At 37.2% G+C, this 17905-nt stretch overlaps 1 protein-coding gene across 1 annotated transcript in view; it reads left to right on the top strand.

Annotated features, from left to right (window-relative positions):
• LOC128579468 (ankyrin repeat domain-containing protein 26-like) overlaps nt 1–17905 on the top strand; it is a 49146-nt gene that overhangs the window by 23463 nt on the left and 7778 nt on the right. The window contains exon 10 of the mRNA XM_053581547.1: nt 16831–17033. Coding sequence (XP_053437522.1) covers nt 16831–17033 — 203 coding nt within the window. The remainder of the gene's footprint in view (nt 1–16830; nt 17034–17905) is intronic.

Raw genomic sequence — 17905 nt, 5'->3', positions numbered from 1 at the left:
CCAGCTTCATATTACTGTTGAATCCATTGGATACTTGCTTTTCCATTCTTGTGATACTTTACTAAAAAGAATGTTTTCTAACTATCCAGATGTAAATTCTCCATCTTTTTATGGCTAAGTAGTATTTCATAGTATACATATACCACAGTTTGTTAATCCATTCATGAGTTGGTGGGCACTAGGGTAGTTTCCACATCTTGGTGATTGTAAACTGAGCAGCAATAATCAAATGCAGATGTCTTTATGATAAGGTGCTATTTTTTTCTTCTGGCTAGATGCCTAGTAGTGGCATTGTGGGATCAAATGGGAGGTATAATTTGAGTTCTTTGAGGACTCTCCCTACTTCTTTCCAAAGAGACTCTGTTAGTTTGCAATCTCAACAACAGTGTAAAGATGTTCACTTTTCTCCACATTTGCACAAGCATCTCATTTGGGACCCTGTGATGTAAGCTATTCTGAGTGGGGTTAAGTGATATCTAAAAATGATTTTGATTGTATTTCTGTGATTTAGATTGTATTTCTGTGATGATTGTATTTCTGTGATGATTTCTGATTTTTTTCATGTTTGTTAGCCCTTCATTTGTCTTCTTCATAGGTTGTGTTCATGACTCTTGCCCAGTGATAGATGGGATTGTTTGTTCTTTTTATGTTGATTAATCTGAATTCCCTGTGGATTCTAATTATCAACCCTTTGTCAGATTAATAACCTGCAAGTATCTTTTCCCATTCCAAAGGTTCTTTATTTGCTTTAATTTTTTTTTTATTTTTATTAAATCATAGCTGTGTACATTAGTATGATCATGGGGCACCATACACTTGGTTCATAGACCGTTTGACATCTTTTCATTACACTAGTTAACATAGCTTTCGTGGCATTCTCTTAGTTATTTGGCTAAGACCTTTACATTCCACTTTTACTAGGATTCACATATTCCCTTGAAGATTACTCAACCTGTTCCAAAAGGTAGAAAAAGAAGGAAGACTACCCAACACGTTCTATGAAGCAAACATCACCCTGATCCCCAAACCAGGAAAAGACCCAACAAAAAAAGAAAATTGTAGACCAATATCACTAATGAATATAGATGCAAAAATATTCAACAAGATTCTAACAAACAGAATCCAGCAACTTATCAAACAAATCATACATCATGACCAAGTCGGTTTTATCCCAGGGTCTCAAGGCTGGTTCAATATACTTAAATCTATAAATGTAATTCAGCACATAAACAAATTAAAAAAACAAAGACCATATGATTCTCTCAATCAATGCAGAAAAAGCTTTTGATAACATCCAACATCCCTTCATGATCAGAACACTTAAGAAAATTGGTATAGAAGGGACATTTCTTAAACTGATAGAGGCCATATACAGCAAACCCACAGCCAATATCATATTGAATGGAGTTAAATTGGAATCATTTCCACTCAGATCTGGAACCAGACAAGGCTGCCCATTGTCTCCATTGGTCTTTAACATTGTAATGGAAGTAGGCTCAGTGCCTGTGGCTCAAGCAGCTAAGGTGCCAGCCATATACACCTGAGCTGGCAGGTTCGAATCCAAAGTGGAGGCCCACCAAACAACAATGACAACTACAACCAAAAAATAGCCAGGTGTTGTGGCCAGCGCCTGTGGTCCCAGCTACTTGTGAGGCAGAGGCAGGAGAATCGCTTAAACCCAGGAGTTGGAGGTTGCTGTGAGCTGTGATGCCACTACACTCTACCCAGGGCGACAGCTTAAGACTCCATCTCAAAAAAAAAAAAAAAAAAAAAAAAAAACATTTTAATGGAAGTTTTAGCCACCACAATTAGGGAAGAAAAGGCGATCAAGGGTATCCACATAGGGTCAGAAGAGAACAAACTTTCACTCTTTGTAGATGATATGATTGTATATCTGGAAAATACTAGGGACTCTACTACAAAACTCTTAGAAGTGATCAAGGAATACAGCAGCGTCTCGTGTTACAAAATCAACATTCATAAATCGGTAGCCTTTATATATACCTACAATCGTCAAGTTGAAAAAACAATTAAGGACTCTATCCCATTCACAGTAGTGCCAAAGAAGATGAAATACTTTGGAGTTTATCTAACAAAGAGAAAGATCTATATAAAGATAATTATGAAACTCTAAGAAAAGAGATAGCTGAGAATGTTAACAAATGGAAAAATATACCATGCCATGGTTGGGAAGAATCAACATTGTTAAAATGTCCATACTACCCAAAGCAATATATAATTTCAACGCAATCCCCATTAAAGCTCCACGGTCATACTTTAAAGATCTTGAAAAAACAATACTTAGTTTTATATGGAATCAGAAAAAACCTCGAATAGCCAAGACATTACTCAGAAATAAAAAACAAAGCAGGAGGAATCACTCTACCAGACCTCAGACTATACTACAAATCGATAGTGATCAAAACAGCATGCTGGGCAGTGCCCGTGGCTCAAGGGGATAGGGCGCTGGTCCCATATGCCAGAGGTGGTGGGTTCAAACCCAGTCCTGGCCAAAAACCACAAAAACAAACAAACAAACAAACAAAAACAGCATGGTACTGGCACAAAAACAGAGAAGCAGACGTCTGGAACAGAATAGAGAACCAAGAGATGAATCCAGCTAATTACTGTTATTTAATCTTTGACAAGCCAATTAAAAACATTCAATGGGGAAAAGATTCCCTATTTAACAAATGGTGCTGGGTGAACTGGCTGACAACCTGTAGAAGACTGAAACTGGACCCACACCTCTCACCATTAACCAATATAGCCTCTCACTGGATTAAAGATTTAAACCTAAGACATGAAACTATAAAAATACTAGAAGAGAGTGCAGGGAAAACCCTTGAAGAAATTGGGTTGGGCGAGTTTTTCATGAGAAGGATCCCCCAGGCAATTGAAGCTGCTTCAAAAATACACTATTGGGACTTGATCAAACTGAAAAGCTTCTGCACAGCCAAGAACACAGGAAATAAAGCAAGCAAACAGCCCTCAGAATGGGAAAAGATATTTGCAGGTTATGTCTCTGACAAAGATTTCATAACAAGAATCCACAGAGAACTCAAACGCATTAGCAAGAACAGAACAAGGGATCCCATCGCAGGCTGGGAAAAGGACTTGAAGAGAAATTTCTCTGAAGAAGACAGGCACACGGCCTTCAGACATATGAAAAAAATGCTCATCATCTTTAATCATCAGAGAAAAGCAAATCAAAACTACTTTGATATATCATCTAACTCCAGTGAGACTAGCCTACATCACAAAATCCCAAAACCAGAGATGTTGGCGTGGATGTGGAGAAAAGGGAACACTTTTGCACTGCTGGTGGGAATGCAAATTAATACATTCCTTTTGGAAAGAGATATGGAGAACACTCAGAGATCTAAAAATAGATCTGCCATTCAATCTTGTAATCCCTCTACTGGGCATATACCCAGAAGACCAAAAATCACATCGTAACAAAAATATTTGTATTAGAGTATTTATTGCAGCCCTATTCATAATTGCTAAGTCATGGAAAAAGCCCAAGTGCCCATTGATCCACAAATGCATTAATAAATTGCGGTATATGTACACCATGGAATATTATGCAGCCTTAAAAAAGATGGAGACTTTACCTCTTTCATGTTTACATGGATGGAGCTGGAACATATTCTTCTTAGTAAAGTGTCTCAAGAATGGAAGAAAAAGTACCCAATGTACTCACCCTTATTATGAAACTAATGTAGGACCTTCATATGAAAACTATAACCCAGTTACAACGTAAGAATAGGGAAGGGGAGAAAGAGGAGGGAGGGAGGGGGATTAATGGCATCTTGCTTTAGTTTTTGTGTCCTTAACTCTGCAGAGACTTTCCAGCTTAATTAAGTCCCATTTGTTTAATTTTGGTATTGTCGTGGATTGCCAACAGAGTCTACATAAAATCTTTCCCCAGGTCTACGTCATCAAGTTTTCCCCTACACTTTCTTCTAGGACTTTTATCATTTCATGTCTTAGATTTAAACTTTTATCCATCTTGAATTCAATTTTTGTAAGTTGACGAAAAGTGCAGGTCCACTTTCAGTTTTTATGTGAATTATCCAGTTCTCCCAGTACCATTTATTGAATAGTGATTATTTGTTTGGTTTATCAAAGATCAGATAGCAATAAGAAGCTGGTTTCATCTCTAGGTTTTCTATTCTGTTCTATATGTCTGTATTTCTATTTTTGTTCCTGTACCATGCTGTTCTGATAACTGTGGACTTACAATATAATGTAAAGTCTGGTAGAGTGATACTTCTGGATTTGTTTTTATTATTAATAATTTCCTTGGCTTTATGGGTTTTTTTATTGTTTCCATACAACATGCAGAACTCTTTCTTCCATTTCTTCAAAGTATGATGTTGGTATTTTAATGGTAATTACATCGAATCCATACATTACTTTGGGTTTTATAAACATTGTAACAATGCAAATCTTCCCAGTCGTGTACATGACATATTCTTCCATATATTCATGTCTCCTGCTATTTCTTTTCTTAGGGTTTCATAATTCTCTTTGTAAAGATCTTTCATGTCCTTGGTTAAGTATATTCCCAGGTATTTCACTTTCTTTGAAGCTGCTCTGAAGGGTATTGTGTCCCTGTTTGCCTCTCATCTTAATTGTTATTTGCATACACAAAGGCTCCTGATTTGAGCACATTGATTTTATACTCCACACCATTACTCTATATCTTGATCACTCCCAGGAGTCGTGTAGTTGAATCAGTTGGGTTCTCTAAGTATAAAATGATAACATTGGCAAAGAGTGAAAGTTTGACCTCCTGGGCCATCATTTGTATCCACTTAATGTCCTTCTCTTTCCTGATTGCATTAGTTAAAACTTCCAGAGCTATGTGGAATACCAGTGGTGATGGTGGACATCCTGTCTAGTTTCAGTTCTAAGTGGAAAACTTTATTCAGTGTGAAATTGGCTGTGAGTTTGTCCCAGAAGGCTTCAACCAATTAAGAAATGTGTCATCTCTGCCTATTTTCTTAAGTGTTCTTGTTAGAAAAAGATGCTGAATATTGCCAAATGCTTTTTCTGCATCTATTGAGAGGATTTTATGGTCTTTATTTTGGCTTCTATTGATATGGTGAATTATGTTTATGGACTTGTGTAGGTTAAACTAGCTTCATCTTAGCATCCCTGGGATGAAGCCGATTTGATTATGACATATAATTTTTTTAAATGTATAGATAAAATCTATTTTCTAGGATTTTGTTGAGTATATTTCTGTCAATATTCATTAGTGAAATTGGTCTGTTGTTCTCTTTTTAGTTTGGTCTTTTCTTGGTATTGGTATCAGGGTGATATTTTCTTCAGAGAACATGCTAGGGAAGGTTTCTTTCTTCTCAGTGTTTTGGAATTCATTCTGCATGGTAGGTATAAGCTCTTGATTGAAGATTTGATCAAATTCTCGTGAAGCCATGTGGTTTAGGGATTTTCTTTTTGTTGTTGGAAGCTTTTTTATTGTTATTTAAATTTCAGTGCTTGATATTTGTCTGTTCTAGAGCTCTATTTCTCCCTGGTTAAGTCTAGGGAGACAGTGTGATTCCAGGTATTGGTCCATTTCGTCCACATTGTCAAATTTCTGGGCATAGAGTTGCTTGTAGTAGACAGAGATAATCTCTTGTATCTCTGTGGTATCTGTAGTTATTTCCCCTTTTTTTGTTTCTGATTGAGGTTTTAGAGATTTTAATGCTATCTTTCTATTTAATCTGGCCAAAGGTTTATTGATTTTATTTATCTTTTCAAAGAACGAACTTTCCATTTTATTGATTTTCTGAATGATTCTTTTGTTTACAACTTCATTTATTTCTAATTTAATTTTGGTTATTTCTTTTCTTCTGCTAGGTTTGCAATTGGATTACTCTTCCTTCTCCATTTCTTTGAGATGATTCATTAGGCTGTTGATGTGCTCTCTTTCTATATTTCATATGTTGGTATCTAATGCAATAAATTTCCTCTTATGACATCTTTTTCAGTATCCCACAGGTTTTGGGAATCTGTGGCTTCATTGTCATGCTGTTCATGAAATCTAATAATTTCCTTCTTTCATCTTCCTTGATTCAACTGTCATGTAGCATAAAGTTTGTAGTTTCCAGGACTTTGTGTGTGGATGAAGGTTTTTGTTGCAATCGATTTCTATCTTTATTCCCTGGTGGACTGAAAAGATGCAAAGTATTATTTAAAATTTTTTAAAAAAATTGTTGAGGTTTGATTTGTGTCTGTGGGCTGAAGTATGATCCATGGGCTGATAGAAGAACATATTCTCTTTGGCTTTGGGGTTGTGTGTTCTATATATGTCTATTAAGCATACTGATCTAGGATAGCATTCAAGTTCCTTGTTTCTATGTGTAGTTTCTGTTTAGTGGCTCTGTCCAGTTCTCTTGGAGGAATGTTAAAGTCCCTAGCTACTGTGGTGTTGTAGGATATTATATTGTTCAGACAATTAGTGTTGGCTTCATAAATCTGGGACCATATAAGTTGGGTGTTATATACTTTTAGAATTGAAATGTCCTCTTGTTCTATTGTTCCCTTGACCAGTATATAGTGACCCTCTTTGTTATTACTTACTTTTTTGCTTTAAATACAATTGTCTCTGAAAATAAACTTGCAACCCCTCCTTTTCTGATTTCCTTTAGTTTTTTGTTTTTTTTTTATATAAAACATCTAATTTTAATCAGCAATACCAATTATCAAATCAATCAGCCAAAGCAGATCTTTTTCAATTCACATACATATGTTAAAATGTATCATTATATCAACTTCTCAGTTTTGAATTTAAGGCTCTGCCACTTTCATTATTTCTTACTGATATTTTCTTTTTTCTTTTTTTTTTTTTTTTTATTGTTGGGGATTCATTGAGGGTACAATAAGCCAGTTACACTGATTACAATTGTTAGGTAAAGTCCCTCTTGCAATCATGTCTTGCCCCCATAAAGTGTGACACACACTAAGGCCCCACCCCCCTCACTCCATCCCTCTTTCTGCTTCCCCCCCATGACCTTAATTGTCATTAATTGTCCTCATATCAAGATTGAGTACATAGGATTCATGCTTCTCCATTCTTGTGATGCTTTACTAAGAATAATGTCTTCCACTTCCATCCAGGTTAATACGAAGGATGTAAAGTCTCCATTTTTTTTAATGGCTGAATAGTATTCCATGGTATACATATACCACAGCTTGTTAATCCATTCCTGGGTTGGTGGGCATTTAGGCTGTTTCCACATTTTGGCGATTGTAAATTGAGCTGCAATAAACAGTCTAGTACAAGTGTCCTTATGATAAAAGGATTTCTTTCCTTCTGGGTAGATGCCCAGTAATGGGATTGCGGGATCGAATGGGAGGTCTAGGTTGAGTGCTTTGAGGTTTCTCCATACTTCCTTCCAGAAAGGTTGTACTAGTTTGCAGTCCCACCAGCAGTGTAAAAGTGTTCCCTTCTCTCCACATCCACGCCAGCATCTGCAGTTTTGAGATTTTGTGATATGGGCCATTCTCACTGGGGTTAGATGATATCTCAGGGATGTTTTGATTTGCATTTCTCTAATATATAGAGATGATGAACATTTTTTCATGTGTTTGTTAGCCATTTGTCTGTCGTCTTTAGAGAAAGTTCTATTCATGTCTCTTGCCCATTGATATAAGGGATTGTTGGCTTTTTTCATGTGGATTAATTTGAGTTCTCTATAGATCCTGGTTATCAAGCTTTTGTCTGTTTGAAAATATGCAAATATCCTTTCCCATTGTGTGGGTTGTCTCTTTGCTTTGGTTATTGTCTCCTTAGCTGTACAAAAGCTTTTCAGTTTAATGAAGTCCCATTTGTTTATTTTTGTTGTTGTTGCAATTGCCATGGCAGTCCTCTTCATGAAGTCTTCCCCCAGGCCAATATCTTCCAGTGTTTTGCCTATGCTTTCTTTGAGGATTTTTATTGTTTCATGCCTTAAATTTAAGTCCTTTATCCATCTTGAATCAATTTTTGTGAGTGGGGAAAGATGTGGGTCCAGTTTCAGTCTTTTACATGTAGACATCCAGTTCTCCCAACACCTGAATAGGGAGTTTTTCCCCCAAGGTAAGTTCTTGTTTGGTTTATCGAAGATTAGGTGGTTGTAAGATGTTAGTTTCATTTCTTGGTGTTCAATTTGATTCCAAGTGTCTATGTCTCTGTTTTTGTGCCAGTACCATGCTGTCCTGACCACTATGGCTTTGTAGTACAGACTAAAATCTGGTATGCTGATGCCCCCAGCTTTATTTTTGTTACAAAGAACTGCCTTAGCTATACGGGGTTTTTTCTGGTTCCATACAAAACGCAGAATCATTTTTTCCAAATCTTGAAAGTACGATGTAGGTACTTTGATAGGAATGGCATTGAATAGGTAGATTGCTTTGGGAAGTATAGACATTTTAACAATGTTGACTTTTCCCATCCATGAGCATGGTATGTTCTTCCATTTGTTAATATCCTCTGCTATTTCCTTTCTGAGGAGTTCATAGTTTTCTTTATAGAGGTCCTTCACCTCCTTCGTTAGGTATATTCCTAGGTATTTCATTTTCTTTGAAACTATGGTGAAGGGAGTTGTGTCCTTAATTAGCTTCTCATCTTGACTGTTATTGGTGTATACAAAGGCTACTGACTTGTGGACATTGATTTTATATCCTGAAACATTACTGTATTTTTTGATGAATTCTAGGAGTCTTGTGGTTGAGTCTTTAGGGTTCTCTAAGTATAAGATCATGTCGTCAGGAAAGAGGGAGAGTTTGACCTCCTCTGCTCCCATTTGGATTCCCTTTATTTCCTTGTCTTGCCTAATTGTATTGGCTAGAACTTCCAGCACTATGTTGAATAGTAAAGGTGACAGAGGACAACCTTGTCTGGTTCCAGTTCTAAGAGGAAAAGCTTTCAGTTTAACTCCATTCAGTAAAATATTGGCTGTGGGTTTGTCATAGATAGCTTCAATCAGTTTTAGAAATGTGCCACCTATGCCTATACTCTTCAGTGTTCTAATTAGAAAAGGATGCTGGATTTTATCAAATGCTTTTTCTGCATCTATTGAGAGGATCATGTGATCTTTATTTTTGCCTCTGTTAATATGGTGGATAACGTTTATGGACTTGCGTATGTTAAACCAGCCTTGCATCCCTGGGATGAAGCCTACTTGATCATGATGAATGACTTTTTTGATGATAAGCTGTAATCTATTGGCTAGGATTTTGTTGAGAATTTTTCCATCTATATTCATGAGTGAGATTGGTCTGAAATTCTCCTTTTTGTTTGGGTCTTTTCCTGGTTTTGGTATCAGGGTGATGTTTGCTTCATAGAATGTGTTGGGGAAGATTCCTTCTTCCTCAATTTTTTGGAATAATTTCTGCAGTACAGGAATAAGCTCTTCCTTGAAGGTTTGATAGAATTCTGGAGTGAAGAAATCTGGACCAGGGCATTTTTTAGTTGGAAGCTTTTTTATTGTTTCTTTGATCTCAGTGCTTGAAATTGGTCTGTTCAGGAGGTCTATTTCTTCCTGGCTAAGTCTAGGGAGAGGGTGTGATTCCAAATATTGATCCATTTCCTTCACATTGTCAAATTTCTGGGCATAGAGTTTCTGGTAGTATTCAGAGATGATCTCTTGTATCTCTGTGGGATCAGTTGTTATTTCCCCTTTATCGTTTCTGATTGAGGTTACTAGAGATTTTACTTTTCTATTTCTAGTAAGTCTGGCCAATGGTTTATCTATTTTATTTATTTTTTCAAAAAACCAACTCCTTGTTTCATTAATTTTCTGAATGATTCTTTTGTTTTCAATTTCATTGATCTCTGATTTGATTTTGGATATTTCTTTTCTTCTACTGAGTTTAGGCTTAGATTGTTCTTCTTTTTCCAATTCCATAAGATCTCTTGTGAGACTGTTGATGTGCTCTCTTTCTGTTTTTCGAATGTAGGCATCTAAAGCGATGAATTTTCCTCTCAAAAATGCTTTTGCAGTATCCCACAGGTTTTGGTAGCTTGTGTCTTCATTGTTGTTATGCTCAAGGAAGTTAATGATTTCCTGTTTTATTTCTTCCTTCACCCATCTGTTATTCAACAGAAGATTGTTTAATTTCCATGCCTTTGGGTGGGGTCGAGCATTTCTGTTAGAGTTGAGTTCCACCTTTAGTGCCTTATGGTCTGAAAAGATACAAGGTAAAATTTCAATTCTTTTGATTCTGTTGATATTTGTTTTGTGTCCCAGGATATGATCAATTTTGGAGAATGTTCCATGGGGTGATGAGAAGAATGTATATTCTTTATCTTTGGGATGGAGTGTTCTATATGCGTCTATCAAGCATAGTTGTTCTAGGGTCTCATTTAAATCTCTTATATCTTTGTTTAATTTCTGTTTAGAGGATCTGTCCAACTCTGTAAGAGGTGTGTTAAAGTCCCCTGTTATGATGGTATTATCAGATATCATATTGCTCAGACTGAGTAAGGTCTGCTTCAAGAATCTGGGAGCATTTAAATTGGGTGCATAAATATTTAGAATTGAAATGTCTTCTTGTTGTAGTTTTCCCTTGACCAATATAAAGTGACCATCTTTGTCTTTTTTGACTTTAGTTGCTTTAAATCCACATGTATCTGAAAATAAAATTGCAACTCCTCTTTTCTTCTGAATTCCATTTGCCTGAAAAATTGTCTTCCAACCCTTGACTCGGAGCTTTAATTTGTCTTTTGAAGCCAGGTGTGTTTCTTGCAGACAGCAAATGGATGGCTTGTGTTTTTTAATCCAGTCAGCCAATCTATGTCTCTTCAGTGGGGAATTCAAGCCATTAACATTTATGGAGATAATTGATAAGTGTGGTAGTATTCTATTCGTCTTATTTGGTGAGAGTCCATTGCTTAGTTTTATCTTTTGCATCAGTGTGGAGGTTAGGCTCTGTCCTTTGATTTCTGAGTTCTTACTTTGCTGCTGATCCATTGTGGTGGTCAGTGTGCAGAACAGGTTGAAGTATTTCCTGTAGAGCTGGTCTTGTTGTGGCGAATTTCCTCAATGTTTGTATATCCATAAATGATTTGATTTCTCCATCAATTTTGAAGCTTAGCTTAGCAGGGTACAGAATTCTGGGCTGAAAATTGTTCTGTTTAAGTAGATTAAAGGTAGATGACCATTGTCTTCTTGCTTGGAAAGTTTCATTAGAGAAGTCTGCGGTCACTCTGATGGATTTGCCCCTGTAGGTCAACTGGCGCTTACTCCTGGCAGCTTGCAGAATCTTTTCTTTTGTCTTGACTTTGGACAGGTTCATCACAATGTGTCTTGGAGAAGCTCGGTTAGAGTTGAGGCGACCTGGGGTCCGATAGCCCTCTGAAAGCAGTGTGTCAGAATCTTTGGTGATGTTTGGGAAATTTTCTTTTACAATATTCTCTAGTATGGCTTCCATTCCTCTGGGGCATTCTTCTTCCCCTTCTGGAATTCCTATAACTCGTATGTTGGAACGCTTCATAAAGTCCCATAATTCTGACAGTGAACGTTCTGCTTTCTCTCTCTTCTTTTCTGCCTCTTTTACTATCTGAGTTATCTCAAAAACTTTGTCTTCTACCTCTGAAATTCTTTCTTCTGCATGGTCTAACCTGTTGCTGATACTTTCCATTGCATCTTTAAGTTCCCTGATTGACTGTTTCATTTCCTTCAGCTCTGCTATATCCTTTTTATATTCTTCATATCGTTCGTCTCTGATTTGATTCTGTTTTTGGATTTCCTTTTGGTTATTTTCCACTTTATTAGCAGTTTCCTTCATTGTTTCCATCATTTCTTTCATTGTTTTCAACATGTGTATTCTAAATTCCCTTTCTGTCATTCCTAACATTTCTGTATAGGTGGAATCCTCTGCAGTAGCTACCTCATGGTCCCTTGGCAGGGTTGTTCTGGACTGGTTCTTCATGTTGCCTGGAGTTTTCTGCTGATTCTTCCTCATGAGTGATTTCTTTTATCTGTTTCCTTGCCCTAATTTTCCTTTCACTTCCTCTTGCTCTTTAAGATCTTGTGCCTGTGGACTAAGGGTTACAGGACCAGAAGGGTGATAAGATTGAAGAGCAAAAAAGGGATGAAAGAAAGGAGGACTGAGTGATAAGAAAAAAAAAAAAGATAGATAGAGAAAGGAGAGGGGGTGGGGATAAGGAATATTGACAAAAAGAAGAGAGGCACAGAAAGAGGGAGACAGGGCAATATAGGTGTACAGTAGGGTACTTTGACACAACCTTAAAAAACCCCCACCTTCTGGGGGTGCCCCAGTTGGGTGGTTCCCTTGAGGTCAGCAGCTCTTTGCTAACCTGATCAGACACAGTACCTCACCTCCACCAAGTAGAGAGGAAAGACAAAAATGCTATAAATCAAACCAAAACAAGCAAACAGAAAACTTTACGGGGATATAATGGGGTGAAAAACCAAATGATAGCGGTAGAAACACTAGCAAAAATGAAGTTGTAGTTATTAAAAAAGGCAGCAATGGGAAATTATAATTAAACTAGAAAAATTGAGAAAGAAAAAGGGATCTGTATGGAAAAGATTGAAATTAAAAAACAAAAGAACATCAACAACGTCAAAATAAACAAACAAAAAAAAAAAAAAGAAAAAATACACAACCAAAAACAAAGCAGTTTGTATATGTTATTGAATATTGTCTGGGCAACACGTGGTCTTATGGGGTATGAGATGTTAGTCACAGTTCTGATACGACTGGAGGCAGCTGATTTCTCAAACCCCAGCAGGTAGACACCCTAAATCTCTCTTCAGCCCAGTGAAAAGGCACTTTGAACTTGCAAACTTGCTGAGCAGAAGCTTTCCCAGCTTTCTTGCTGGAATCACTGCTGAAGTGGCTATCCACTTACCCAGGGTGCCAAAACAGGTCTCACTCTGCCCCTGAGGGTTAGGGCTGCAAGGCGGCTCAGACCCCACCCATAGGCTACTTGGTTGCTGGGTTACCAGCTCCCACCCGTTTCTAGCTCTGCGACCCTGAGGGCGGAGCTTGCCGGGGCATTCCTTTAGTTTTTTAATATTTTAAATATATTTTCCTTCATTAAATCATAACTGTGTACCTTAATGCATTTATGGGGTATAATGTGGTGATTGAACATGTTGAAGGATAAAACAAGACTCAGGATGAAGGCCTGGAAAACAATAATTCAGGCAAATGGTAATCATCTCCTCGCTTACTTAACTGCTGGTTCACCCTGAGTCTTCTTTTGTCCTTCAACATTAGGTGTGTTTCTAGAGACAGCATATAGATGGATTGTGCTTTTTTATCCAGTCACCCAGTCTGTGCCTTGTCAGTGGGGAATCCAAGCCATTCATTGAGAGAATTGTTAAGTATCGTGGAGTTCTATTCACCTTATTTTGTGAAGGTCCATTGCTTAATTTTATTTTTTGCACCAATGTGGAAGCTACGTTTTGTTCTTCAGTTTCTGGGTGTCTACTTTTCTTGGAGGTCCATTGTGATGGTCAGTATGGAGAATGGGTCTGAGTATTTCTGCAGAGCTGGACGTGTATTGGCAGTTTTCATCAATGTTTGCATGTCAATAAAAGATTTGATTTCTCTGTCAAATTTAAAACATAGTATACAGAATCCTGGGCTGAAAATTGTTATATTCAAGAAAGTTAAATGTCAATGACCACCTTCTTCTGGATTACAAAGTTTCAGCTGAAAGGTTCACTGTCACCCTAATGGATTGGCTCTTATAATTCAATTGGTGCTTACTCTTGGTTGCTTGCAGAATTTTCTCTTTAATTTTGACCTTGGACAGGTTCATTACAATGTGTCTGTTGAGATAAACCAGAGTTTGATATGCATCTAAGAGGACTGTGTCAGAATCTTGGTGATGCTTGGGAAATTTTCATTGACAATATGCTCTAGAAGGGCTTCTATACCTTTGGGTTATTTTCCTTTCCCCTCAGGGATCACTTTAATTTGTGTATTTGTGTGCTTGATGAATTTCCATAATTCTCTAAGCTCTGCTTTTACTCTTTTCTGCCTCTTTAAATGCCTGAGTTAGCTCAAGAGACATATCCCCTAGCTCTGAGATTCTTCTTTCTCCATGGTCTAATCTATTATTTGTACTTCTACTGCATCTTTAACTTCCCTGGGTGACTCCTTTATTTCTTTAAGGTCTAGTACCTCTTTCCTATCTTTTATTCACTTCTTAAGTCAATTTTTGGATTTCCCTTCAGTGATTATCCGCTTTCCCTTCAATTCCCTTCATCATTTTTGCCATCCATACTCTAAATTCCCTTGATGTTATTTCCATAATTTCCTTCTAGGTGGGATCCTCTATGGTAGCTGCCTCATGGTCCCTTGAGGTTAGGGTTGATCTGTTTTGGTTTTTCGTGTTGCCAGATTTTTTTTCTTGTTGGTTTTTGCTCATTATGTGCTTTCTTCTTTATCCATATCCTTCCCCTACATTTTCCTATCACGTCCTCCTTCTTAAATGTTCTTGTTTCTGTGCTTGAATGTTGGAGTGACCTTTTGGTACAGGGACGAAAGGAAGAAAAGAGAAATGAATGAGAAAGGAGAAAAGAAACAGAAAATAAGGGTGAAAGAAAAAGAAAAGAAAGGACAGGAATAGAAATACGGGAGTAATAGTGGTGTTCAACAGGGTGCATTGACCCATACATGCAATTTCAGGACTCTGAGGGGCCAAGGAAGTTGGGTTCTCCACAGTCAAGAGCTCCTTATCAGCCTGACCAAAAGCAAGACCTTGCCTCCAACATATGCAAAAGCAAAACATCTTTGTGTCACTGGGGGTACCTACTAATACTGTCCTTTGGAAGTCTAAAGTGAGAAGGACACCCAAGCCCAGGTTTTAAGGCCTCCTTGAGCCATGCCAATGCCATGGACCCCAGCCTAGGCCCCAGAGCAAGGCTCTGTCCCATAAATAAAATACAGAATGAAAGAGAACAAAGCAGATGAGAATAAAATAAAGAAAATAAATAAAATTATAAACTTTGTGGGGAAAAGGAGGGATAGAGCGATACCTTAGTTATCATTTGAAAAATTTATGAAGGAAAGATGAGAAAAATCTAGAAAAAGGAAGGAAAGAAAAAATAGAAAAGTAAGTTTAAAAAGCAAAGAAATGCTAACATAAAATGGAATCCTTATTATACAAGAAATTAAAAATGAAAAAATAAAACACAAGGAAAGAAAAACTTAAAAAAATTAGAAGGAAAAAATTTTAAATATACATACAGATAGCAATATATTACCTGGACTTCAGGTGGCACTCTGGGGGTTGGAGATGCAAAACAAACATGCTGATTCTGCTATATAAGATGGATGTGGGAAGCCACTGTCTAGTTGCTGAGGAAACCCACTTCCTTCTTTCTGACTTATTATCCCTCAGTCAGGGCATGGTGGTTTCATTAACATTCAGTCATAGCAGGGTGGGGGCCTGAAGCTTTTACCAGACTTTTTAGGATACACACCTCAAGTTTCCAAACAGTGCCCCTTGGCCAAAAAGTGGCTTTTCTGGGATGTGAGAACCATCCACCTCACCCCAAGGATGGCTACCCAGCTCATCAGGTACACCACAGCCAGTCACGTGCTGGGACCCTGTAGGCTGTTTCTTCCCAGTGGCCCTCCCACAATGACAGCCCTCTGATGGCAGCCAACCTAATCAAAGTTACACCCTGCCTGGTAGTTCAATCCCTGCCACTGGGCACCATTCAAGTTCACTCTCTCACGCAGGCTCTCCCAAGGCAGCTATGGTGAGCACCCAAGTCCAAAAAATCTGCAGGACAGTACTTTCCTGTCTTTACCCCTCTGCCAGAGGGTCGGCCAGCCTCTGCAAGCAGGCACCTGCTTTCTATGCTGGTCCTACACTGCTCCTGACCTCCTTGTGAATGTGTAGGTGATTATATACTGATTTCATACTAGTATTGAATACACTGGATACTTTTTTCCCCATTTTTGAGATACTTTACTAAGAAGAATAACCTAATTTACATAATGCAATGAGACATTTATAAACTATTAAGAAAAGCGTACGAATGCCTTACCACATCAAATAAGTAAGCGAGGAGATGGTTCTGTTAATCATTTAAATGTAAGCATTCCACGTTGTCTATCAAATCACATTTTACTTCATAAATGCATTAGTGTACACAGTTACTATTTGATAAATAAAACAAAAAGAAAATCATTTGATTATTAAGAGAAGTTAACATAGATCCACAGGAAAGAAAAAGCTGTGATTTAGAAATTAGACCACACTCTTGAATTGTTCTTAAGATACACTATTTAACATTTTTAAAATTTAAATTGATTCTAATATTCTTTGAATGATCATATTACATGAGTTCTAACATAATGATTCCTTTTGTACAATTATATTTAATATTGAATTATATTAACAGCTTACTTTTTTTGTTGTTTTTATTTTTGAGACAGAGTCTCACTCAATAGAGTAACCTTGTGTCACAGCTCACAGCAACCTCAGACTCTTGGGCTTAAGCAATTCTCTTGCTTTAGCTTCCCAAGTAGCTGGGACTACAGGCACCCACCACAATGCCCAGCTATTTTTTTTGTGTGTGTGTTATAATTGTCCTTGTTTGGCAGGCCTGGGCTGGGTTCAAACTCACAAGCCCCAGTGTATGTGGCCAGCACCCTAGCTGCTGAGCTATAGGTGCTTTGCCAACTTAGTTGATCTTGATGATGAACATTTGCAATGTATGCTTTCTCCCCATGTTTAAACTTACTCAGGGCATCACTGACTCAACACATTAAAAAATAAATATACAATAACTATTCATATTATAATTCTTTAAAATGTATCCTTTCAATTTGTTTTAGACTGGAGCATCATCTCAAGGAAAATTAGAGCATATTGTTTCAGCAGGAGCTCAGATGAAATCCTGTATTGCATATCTGGAATCTGAAATCTCTGTAACAGAAACTTCTCGAGAAGAAATCAATGAAACCACATTTCGGAAATACAAGCAACTCTATCTAAAAGAATTGAAAATTAGAAAATTGTCATACAAAAAACTAAGAGAGTAGGTCAAAACACAAAATCATAGAAAATAAATTAAGTTCATTAATTTTCCTCAATGCATAATTTTTTAGGGAGGGAAGCTCATGAAATTATTTGGAAATAAAAACAGGTCTTAGTGAACTTAATTTTGAAATATTCATTCAGAGCAGTTTGTTTTTCTCCCTTTTTATGATTTTATATGAAATTTTTTCCTATGAATTATTATGTAGTGAACCTGATCTCTTATTCCTTCAGCTAGATATTTTTGTAGCTTTATAATTTAGACAGTGATATTGTTATAAATTTCTTGCCACCATTCCACTAGGTAAAAATATTAACGAGTTTCATTAATCTAATGAAGATTACAACTTAAACCCAAATAGTCAAGTACTACAACTATTCTTTCAGCATCTTCTGGCACCTGGAAAATTAACTTTTCTTGGCTGTGATCTTTGGTCTTGGCACTAGTGGGCACATTGAGAAAAAATTTCTGGTATAGTTTTTCCACTCAACACAAAGGCAGATTTGCAAAACTTGCATACTTGATTAACACAGAGATAAAGGATGGATAATTCACGAAGTTCTTAAAAATAATGCCATGGTCAGCCTGAGGTATGGAAGACACACAAAAGGTTAGGCCCCACCACTCATGCCTTGGTAACAATGTTAGCAGCTGATTTCCACCGGTGCTTGCTGAAGTTCTTCTTGATCACCAACTCAGCCATCTCATTCTCACCTAGAAGTTGTTGCTCTGAATTATCTCTCAGTGCCCAATACTTAACTTTCCCCATATAGTGGGTGAAATGTAAAAGGGTGGCAAAAGCAAGTGCTTGAAGAAGTCTTTGAGGAACTTTTTTTTTTTTTTTAATCTTTGTACTGGCTTAAGAGAATAAG

This window comes from Nycticebus coucang, unplaced genomic scaffold (genome assembly GCF_027406575.1).
Source record: "Nycticebus coucang isolate mNycCou1 unplaced genomic scaffold, mNycCou1.pri scaffold_57, whole genome shotgun sequence".
Classification (NCBI taxonomy): domain Eukaryota; kingdom Metazoa; phylum Chordata; class Mammalia; order Primates; family Lorisidae; genus Nycticebus; species Nycticebus coucang.
This window is presented reverse-complemented; position numbering and strand designations above follow the sequence as displayed.